General features: G+C 47.5%; 1 protein-coding gene across 1 annotated transcript in view; it reads left to right on the forward strand.

The window, feature by feature from the left end:
* Positions 1-4,831, forward strand: part of ATP8A2 (ATPase phospholipid transporting 8A2) — a 515,416-nt gene extending 510,585 nt beyond the window's left edge. Inside the window, exons 33-34 of the mRNA XM_062195192.1 lie at positions 3,841-3,948; positions 4,721-4,831. Of these exons, the coding sequence (XP_062051176.1) occupies positions 3,841-3,948; positions 4,721-4,831 (219 nt within the window). The remainder of the gene's footprint in view (positions 1-3,840; positions 3,949-4,720) is intronic.
* The last annotated feature ends 5,412 nt before the right edge of the window (positions 4,832-10,243 follow it).

Raw genomic sequence — 10,243 nt, forward strand, 5'->3', positions numbered from 1 at the left:
GGGAGCTGGATTGGAAGTAAAGCAGTCGGGACACAAACAGACACCCATATGGGATGTCATCATTGCAGGTGACTGCTTTACCCGCTATACCACAGCCCCAGAGCCACATTATACATTTTTATGCGGTTTTTGGAGAATGCTTCATGAATACACACACATACACATGGAAGGGTAAACAAATATTTTCATAATTTTATATCCAAGAGGTAATCGCTGTTAGCACTTGGCTTCACAGCCTTTTGTACTGTGTTCTGCGTGCACGCACATACATCTTTTTAAGAAGCTGCCTCAATATACAATATACAGCTTTGGAATTGTTTTTTCCTAAAAGTATATCAGGAATATTTTCCATGTTTGTAAAATATACTTCTGCAGCATCATTGTTATATACAACATATGGTTTTAGACTCTTTTTTTCCTAAAATTATATCAGGAGTATCAGGAGCATTTTCCATGCCTTTAAAATAAAATATGCTTCTACAAGATCGTTGTTCATGATTACAGAATATTGTGTTTTATGGATGTCCCTCATTTGTTTGATCAGTCCACCATTTTAGGTATTTTGGTTATTTCGCATGTCACAGATTATAACCAACGCTGCATGTCTGCCTCTCCTGAGTGTCATGGCCCAGTTCCTGCTTAAGTAGACTCACTGATACTCTACTGAGAAGATGGGCTTGGGGGGCAGGAGATCAGGGTTGAGACACCATGGCAGTTTTTCCATGTGAGAGGTGACAGTGACTTAGCCTGGAATGCCAGAGCAGTAGGTGGTGAGAAGTAACCAGATTCTGGGTGTTTGTATTCCAGAAAGCTACCAGGACTCAGTGATGGATTGTATTGTGGGGTGTGGAAGGAAGGAAAAAGTCAAGGATCATCGGCTTAAGAGGATAAGGGAGATTAACAACTCAATAGATGTCTGAAGGAGCATTAGGGAGTAGAATAGTGGTTACCAGAACCAGAAGGAGTGGAGTGGAGGATAGAGAAAGATGGTCAATGGGTACAGGAGTACAGATGAATAAGAGGAATAACTTCTAATGTTCTGTAGCACAGTGGGCTAACAGAAACTAATGGAATGTTTCAAACATTAATGGAATATTTTTTTAAGAACTGATGTGTTTATTTGAAAGGCAGAGTTAAGGAGAGACAGGAGAGAGATCTTCCATCCCCTGGTTCACTGCCAAAGTGGTCACGTTGGCTGGGGCCAGGCACTCCATCCAGGTCACCAGCGTGGGTGGGGCCCACATACTTGGGCCATCTTCTGCAGCTTTCCTAGGCCTAACCCACTGTGCCACAATGCTGGCCTCCAATGGAATATTTCAAAATAGCTAGTAAAGAGGATTTTGAATGCTTGCCACACAAAGAAATGATAAGTGTCAGGGGTGAGAGATCAGCCAGTTACCTTGATCTGAACATCATGCATTGTATATGGATATTGAAATGTTACACTGCACCCCCATAAATCTATATAATCATTATATGTTGATTTAAAATAGAAAGAAAAACACTGTGTTCATCGTGTCTGTTCTGCTGCCCTCGTACTAGATTGATGGGTGCTCGTCTCACACAGCTCCAAGTTGGAGCAAACACTCGTGATGCGCTGAGAGGTGCTGCTGTCTCTCGGGGTTGGGTCTTGGAGGAAGCTTAGCTGTGATGGCAAAAGCACCCTCATCTTCGGGGTAGTTTGGGGCCAGTAGTGACTTGAGTTCGTTGTTACAAACTCTGAGAAGGAGTAAGCGTTTGATTCAGCACTGAAGACACCACTTGGAATGACTTGTTCCATTGTGGAGTTCCTGATTTGTGTCTGCCTCCAATGCAGCTTCCTGCTAATGGGCATCCTGGGAGGCAGGAGGTGGTGATGCAAATAATTCAAATAATTACCGCTCATGGGAGATCCAGCTTGGGTTCTTGGTTCCTGGCTTCTACCTGGCCCAACCCCACTTATTGGGGCCATTTGAGGAATGAGCCAGCAGATGGAAAATCAATCTCTCTCTCTCTTTCTCTCTTTCTTTACCTGTCAAGTGAACTGAAAATGAATAAATAAAAATTAGAAAACAAAACTGTAAGACAATTAAATTTTTAAAATTTAAAAGTAATATAGGGAACTTTGAAGAACTGGATTCATTTGCCAAAAACCTGCTGCTTAGTGAACTATGAAAAGTGGTTTACAAAAATCATTAGAGGGACCGGAGCTGTCCACAGCAGGTTAAAGCCCTGGCCTGAGGCGTCGGCATCCCATATGGGCCCCGGTTCGAGACCTGGATGCTCCACTTCCAATCCAGCTCTCTGCTGTGGCCTGGGAAAGCAGTGGAAAATGGCTCCAGTCTTTGGACCCCTGAACCCACATGGGATACCCGGAAGAAGTTTCTGGCTCCTGGCTTTGGAGGGGCGCAGTTCCGGTCGTTGTGGCTAATTGGGGAGTGAGCCATCGGATGGAAGACCTCTCTCTCTCTCTGTCTCTCTCTCTCTCTCTCTCTCTCTCTGTCTCTCTCTCTGCTTCCCCTCTCTCCCTCTGTGTAACTGACTTTCAAATAAATAATCTTTAAAAAATTTTAATATAATTAAGCACATGACATTAGCAATTAGGATCAAGAAAAGCTGAGGAACAGAGAAACATAAAGATAACACTGTTTTTAAAAAGACAGAAAATTAAGATGATGAGATCATATGCATTGTAAAAATATTTGTTTTAACCTAGCAAATTTTAAAAAGAGAAAAATAGCTCAGTGGTGACAAGGATGCAATACTGGCAAATAATATAAAAAAGAGGCTATAATATCACAATGATAAAGCAAAGATTTACTACATTATGAATAAAAATATCCTGCACCATTAACATAACATACATTAATATTGTAGCACACTTCCATTGTTGGTAGCTACTTTCTATGGCTATTTGTGGGGGTTAGGGGCAGGGCTGTGGATATCTGTTATGTTCTTTCTGCATTATATGTTTTTAAATTTGGTAAATACATTTTATGTAGAGAAACAAGAAAAATTAAAATAGATTTCCCCCCATCCCCGCCAAATTCACTACATATGAAAACAATTGGTACGTTAGATTTTTTTCCTTGTCTGTGAAATCATTGCTGAGTAGTCATAGTTCATTGTTAAATGACTTAATTACTAAAAAGAGATAGGAGGGCCAGGGCTGTGGCTTAGCAGGTAAAGTCGCTGCCTACAGTGTTGGTATCCCATATGGGCACCAGTTTGAGTCCTGGCTGCTCCACTTCCAATCCAGCTCTCTGCTATGGCCTGGGAAAGCAGTAGAAGATGGCCCAAGTCCTTGGGCTCCTGCACCCGCATGGGAGAGTGGGAAGAAGCTCCTGGCTTCAAATTGGCCTAGCTCTGGCCATTGCACCCATTTTGGGGAGTGAACCAGTAGGGAAGACCTCTCTCTCTCTCTGCCTCTGCCTCACTGCAATTATGCCTTTCAGATAAACAAATAATCTTTAAAGGAGAGAGAGAGAGAGAAAGGAGGGAAAGAGGGAAGGAAGGAAGGCAGGGAGGGAGGGAGGGAGGGAGGGAAAGAAGGAAGGAAGGAAGGAAGGAAAAAGGGAAGGAAGGAGGGAAGGAGGGTGGAGGAAAGGAAGAAAGGAAGGAAGGCAGGCAGGAGGGCAGGAAGGAAGGAAGGAAGGAAGGAAGGAAGGAAGGAAGGCAGGAAGGAAGGAATCCTGAAACAGGAGAGCTAGAAAGATAAAAACTTTCTGGTAACTGGGAAGCTATAGGATCTTGCCACCAGGAAAGGCAACTTGCATGTGGCATCCTGCAGCAGCTGGAGTGTGCTTGCACGTGGGGATTCTGCAGCCAGAGTCCCTATCTGAGTGTCTCTTTTCTTTGCAGTTCAGTCATCTGGCCGTCTGGGGAAGCATGCTGACCTGGCTGGTGTTTTTTGGAGTCTACTCAACCATCTGGCCCACCATCCCCATTGCTCCTGACATGAAAGGGCAGGTTAGTGCTGCTGGCTGTCCTAGGATACTGATGTTGTTCCAGGTGTGAGCTGAGCAGGCTTTGTGTGTCTTCTCACAACCGTGATCCAGAGGAAAGGCTGGTGTCACCTGCTTCCGTTAAAATTATTAGGAGATAATTGAAATTTTAACTGTTGTGCAAATTGTTAACACAGATCCTCCAACTCACCCAGCGGGTTCCCATTTCCATAATAAATTATGGGTTTGTTATAGACAGTATTGACATGAACAGTTTGGAGCTCCTGGAAAATTGTAGCCGTTTTAAGTCACTGCTAATCTACCTGTGATTAAGTGTGCGACTCTACGCTGATGTGTGGGTAGCTGGTCACCTATAAAAGGCAAAGCTAACAGCACTGCTAACCATATCATCTCATTAGAGTGATTTTATGTTTTATTTTCTTGTGTACGGTCCGGGTCTGGTATTTGAAACTGAGCCATCAGCTGTGACAACCTGGATCATGGAGCCCCACTGTATCGCAGAGGAAGGAACTTGACAATCCTGTGGTCTAGCCCTGCTCAGTTTGTAAATGAAGCCATGGAGGTCCAAGTGCTAGCCCTGAGGCCCACCCCACAGCCAACACTGCCCATGGAACCCCGTGCTTTAGGTCCCTGAGTGCTGGGCCTGGCTGGCTGGGTGTGCTTCTCTTCCCAGAGTGGAAAGCTCTGGTGCACAGAGCCAGCCCTCCCACACCTAGTCCCTTCTTGTGGCTCCCTGAGGCTCCTTCAGAAGTCCAGTGTCTGGGTCCTCTGCCCAGATCCAGGCCGGTGTGTGCACACCCGGGCCCAACAGGCAGACCGTCTGCGAGGTTTCTGCACTGAGGAGGTTGGATGTTTGTGCATCACCCACATTAGCAGGACGACACTAGCACCAGAGAGCAGGGGACAGAGCCTGTATGCGAAGCAGACCGTGGGTAGAAGCTTCTGTTGGTGCCCTGCCCCAGGACGCATACTGCAGGTACAGGCTCTGTGTGGCACACCTGACTGACTTGGAAGAAACAAACAGAAACACCTGGGTCTATCCAAGTCCGGGTACATATTCAGCAGCTGTTTCCTGTGAGTAGCTCTGTGGTGGTGTCATTCCCCTTCCCACCTGATGAGTCATGGAATATTACCTGTCTGGGTGTCCAGGGCGACCACGAGTGCGGGTGCTGAGCAGGTCCAGCCTGTCCTGTGGTGCAGCTCTGTGTTTCCTCGAATGCATCTTTGTTTTCTGTAAGGAAAGAGGACCCTTCCTTTCCAAATCTGTGTAGTAGAGGAAATTAACAGGACATTGAGTTAACCCAGATGGTTGCTATTTAGCAAAAGGAGCATTTCCCAACAGAGATAACTTTGTGCAGCTAAAGAATTCAGTTCTGCTGTCAATCAATATGGTTCATCCTTACAAAAGAAGCCAGGGAGAGGACCTCCTACCACAGCCACAGGAGCGATGGCTAAGGTGTGGATGGTTAGAACACCTGCTGTGGAATCTCTGCATTCTGGGTCAGGGTGGGTCTGCTCTGATTGCATTTGGGGAGGTTTATGGAGCAGTACGGGGGCCCATGGCTGGTGGCTGTGCACAGTTTTCTAAATTAGAGGAGAGTGACAGCTGACAGGAGGGGGACTGGCAGACAGACCCTTTCCTGTGAAAGCCCCTCGAGTATCCTGCCAGAACTGCTCTGTGTACATTTGCTGTAGAGAGTCGGGTTCCAAAGTGCAGGAATTAGGCTGACCGCCGCCTGCTCCTGCAAGAGGTTGACTTTCAAACTGCAGAGAGACCAAACTTCTCATGCAGCTCCTAACATACCCACGCCAGGACGAGGCATGCAAACGTGCTGTCCGACTGGTTCCAAGGTTGTGCAAAGGTTCACGTGCCAGACAATGACATGTCCAGCAGCCAAAGCTCACGTGCACACAGTGGTCCCAGAACACTGTATGGTCTACTGACACAATGCACTCTGTGATGGTTGCGTAAGTATGACAGCGTGTGATAACCCAGCCCGCAGAAGGTGGCCCTGTCTCTGAGTGAGGCAAGTCTGTGTTTTCAGTTAGAACTTTGGTCAGCTGCTCCATCCAAGAACAAAGAAGTGATCCTATTAAATCACAGTTCACCTTTGGATGAAACCTTCCATTGTTTTACTTATGCCGTGTCATTTTAGTCTGTGCTGGCGGGATGGTTTCCATGGGGCACACGGAGCACAGCTGGGGACCTGAGGTGTCCATTAAGCGCCAAGTGAGAGGATGCAGGTGGTAACTGGCTCTCTGGGACTGTACCAAAAATGAACCTAAGCCACATCAACCCACTGGGGTGATGGATGCTAAGGAGCGAGCCGTGTCCTGGGGAAAGACTTGTTTACCCAAGAATGCCAATTTTAAGACTGTTTCTGATGATTTTGGTAAACCACTTTTTGTAGCTCACTGAGCAGCAGGTTTTTGGCGAATGAACCCAGTTCTTCAAAGTCCTGGAATGAAGCGGGTGTCTAGTAGCAAACGGCATCACCCCCCACCACCACCAAGAGCCAGGGATGGGTGGACTTGACTCAGAATGTCTGGGTACTCATCACATCTTCAGCCCTCGAAAAGGTGCATTGTTTTGCCAGGGTTCCCTAAACTCATCTGATTCAATATTTCTTTGTCTGGTCCATTGTTGTTGGAGTTTTTCTCACGGGGGCGATGCAAGTTTTTCCCGGAGGGCAAGGGAAGGCGAGCGAGGTAGAATCGGAGAGTTGTTCTCCCCTGTCAAAGCCGCTTTATCTGCCCGAAGACCCGGCGTGATCTGGAATGTGAGTTCCCACCAGACGCCGGCCAGGAAGTCCCAGTGGTAGTTTCTGAAATCAAAGAAGTCGCCGGCGTACTTCCTGTCCTGGAAATAGGCAGTGTTTGTAGGATCTTAAGGGGGTACCCTGTTTTTGCAGCTTTCTAAGCCCAAGCTAGATCTGTTGTGAATTTAAAACTCAGGTTGTGTCGCTCGCTCTGGGTAGTGCCAAAGCCCTCAGCTACAGAAAGCAGGCGGCGATGTTTTTCCATGGGGGTGGGGTGGGAACGTGTGTTTTTCTTTCCCCTGATAGCATCACCATGAGCAGCAGCTTCTCTGTAACCGGCGCCCCCAGCAAATGTGCAGAGGGGTAAAAGACAAAGTTTCCTTAGCTCTCAGCTTCCCCCAGTTGCTGCTTCGAATCGGATGAGGAAAACTTGACTAAAACTTAATCAGGAAATGCATTTAGGTTTTCTTCCTGCATTTCCAAAGCCTTTTGGCTCTTGCAGTATTTGAGGTGCGCCTTCCTACTTGACCTGCGCTCAGGAGTCAGGAGACCTGGGTTCCCGGCCCAGCTCCAGCTCCGTAACCTTTGCCAAATCACTTAACCTCCGTTGATTTCCCCATCAGCCAAAGCAGAGCGAGACTGCCTGCCCTAATTACTGCAGGGGAGTGTGCTGAAGATACAATAAGATAACCTGCAAGAAACCTAAACCACACATGCTCTTCTTGTTCCTGGGGGGGATGAATGATTCTTGAACTTTTGTTAACAGAAATATTGCTATGATTTAAACTCCCAATGTTTTTGGCCAAAGAATTTTAATGTCTTAAATAAGGGTCTAAATAGGATATTTCTTAGAACGGGCCACTGAATACTGCATCTGAATCATCTGGGTTGCTGGTTAAAATGAGAAACCCCCCAGCCCATGCCCCCCAAAGACCAGTGTGGTGGCACAGTGGGCTAAGCTGCTGCCTGTGACACCAAAATCCCACATCAGGGTATGCGTTCAAGTCCCAGTTGCTCCACTTCTGATCCAGATCCCTGCTAACGCACCTTGGAAAGCAGTGGGATGATGACCCGAATTCCTGGATCCTGGCTTTAGCCCAGACTAGCCTCAGCTGTTGCAGCCAATTAAGGAGTGAACCAGTGGATGGAAGATCTCTTCCTCTGTCTCCCTTTCTCTCTGTGTCACTCTGCCTTTGAAATAAATAAACCTTAAAAAAAGAGAGAGAGAGACCGCCCCCAAATAAGCACTCATACACACATGTTCTTTTACACACTAGCAGACTCTCTTACACACTCATACTGAATCAGCACCTCAGGGTAGGGCCTCAGGATGTGAGCTTTAATAAGTCTCCAGGCAGTTCTTCCCTTCAAAGTTTGAGAACCACTGCTCTCAAATGCCCAAAATACGACTGCTTTACAATGTTTGCACTGGACTGGGTGTCACACGAGAAGGTGGGACGCCGAATGCATTCACAACCGGTGGGTCCTCCTGTGCAGTGGTTCCAGGCGCAAGCCATGGCCCGTGGTGCCAATCAGCCCTGTGAGGCAGTTAGCTTTCTAAATAGGGAATTATTCCAAAAGACATTACATCGCTCTCCATGGAAAAACACTCCTCCCCGACGTTAGTGCTTTTCCTTTAAAGAACTTTTCATTGCTAGTAAAAGAAGGGAAAAAACCCTTTTACTTCAAAGCTTACAAACTGCTAACTCTGTCTGCCGTGCCAAGCTCTGGGCCTCAGCCGGTTTCTGGCACATGACAGGCCTTTTTATACAGGAACAGGCGTACTCCTGGGTTTTAAAGACACACTCATGTATGCACAATGCAACTCCCAGTGGGCTAGACATAAACCAGGAGGAGCTTTGACTCCTGCCTCATCCTCCCTGCCTAACCATCTCCCCCGGGTCCTGCAGCCAGCAGTCGGAAAGGGTGATGGCTGTTCACAGGCTGCATGTGCTCCAGGAGGCAGGTGCAGAGGTGAGAGTGACGTCACGTTCACAGCTCAGGTCTGCCTCCATGGTGTGAGGCGGGGGTGCTTGCCTCCGGCTTCCCTCGCCCTTCCCCGGGGATCCTGGTTGGTGTCTCATGTGTACTGCGACTTGCTCAAAAGGCCCAGTGCTTTAGGGAGTCATTTTTTCCACCCTGCCCTCCAGGGGAGAGCTTACTCTGAGGAGACACAGGAAATGTGTGCTGGGGGGGATGAAGGGTCCTGGGGTGCAAGTGATCTGTCCCCCAGATGCCTCACAGAGATGACCTCTCCTTCTCAATGGTGTGGCTGCCGCTGTGACACTGTCTGATTTTCCTGAGTAGTAAACTCGGCCAAATGATTTGTGCCAGTCCAGTTTACATCTTGGTTTTCAGACATGCCAGGGTTTTCAGAATAGTAAGACAAGAAGGAACACACCGTGTATCTGGATAACATCATCTGAACAAGCAGCAAGATGAGCAAAATTAAGAGGGCACGGCCTATCTGTGCCTCCCATCCCCAAGACTCTCGTCACCTGCATCCAGGTCTCTCCCTGGTGTGTGTCTACCAGTCCCCACCTAAGGGAGTCACCAGAATTTTCTTTTTAAATATTTATTTATTTATTTGAAAGGCAGAGTTACAGAGAGGCAGAGGCAGAGAGAAAGAGAGAGAGAGAGAGAGAGAGAGAGAGGTCTTCCATCCACTGGTTCATTCGCCAGATGGCCCCAATGGTCAGAGCTGTGCCGATCTGAAGCCAGGAGTGAGGACTCCCTCTGAGTCTCCTACGTGGGTGCAGGGACCCAAGGACTTGGGCCATCTTCTACTGCTTTCCCAGGCCATAGCAGAGAGCTGGACCGCAAGTAGAGCAGCTGGGATTCAAACCGGTGCCCATATGGGATGCCAGAACTGCAGATGGCGGCTTTACCTGCTACGCCACAGCACCAGGCCCCACAAGAACTTTTTAAGAAAACTAAACTAGCAAAATAACTCTTCACTGATGGTAGAAAAGGAAGTCAGAAGGCTGCGCTTGATGAGCGCTCCAGGTGGGGCTTCACAGGCCTATCGATGTTTGCGCCCCAAAGTCTGAAAATTCAGGCATCTGTCCAACAAGCATTTGGTTGGAAAAGGACTTTTGCAGTTGTCACATGGAATGCCAGTGGCTTGTTGGTTTTTTTTTTTTTTCTTGGTGAACAAACAAGGAAGAAAATATGAAGATACTTTAAAAAGTTTGTGGAAATAGAATTAAAGGAGAGGAGCTCATTTCCTAGTATGCATGTTTCGTGTATACACAGATTTCAAAGTCTTTTTTGCATGAAAAGAAAACTTGGTAGTGCCGAGGTTGCTGTTGGGGTTCAGTGGGTTACTGCCTGTGACACCGGCATCCCCTATCGGAGTACCTGTTTGAGTGCCAGCTGCTCTGCTCCACTCCCTGCTTATGCTCCTGGGAAAGCAGAGGTGGCCCAAGTACTTGGACACTGCCACGCACCTGAGAGACCCTAATGCAGTTCCAGGCTCCCCTCAAGTCTGTGAGTCTCCACACTGTGTTGCTATGGAAAGCAGCCGTGGCGACGATGAAA

This window comes from Lepus europaeus, chromosome 6 (genome assembly GCF_033115175.1).
Source record: "Lepus europaeus isolate LE1 chromosome 6, mLepTim1.pri, whole genome shotgun sequence".
In the NCBI taxonomy this organism is placed as follows: Eukaryota; Metazoa; Chordata; class Mammalia; order Lagomorpha; family Leporidae; genus Lepus; species Lepus europaeus.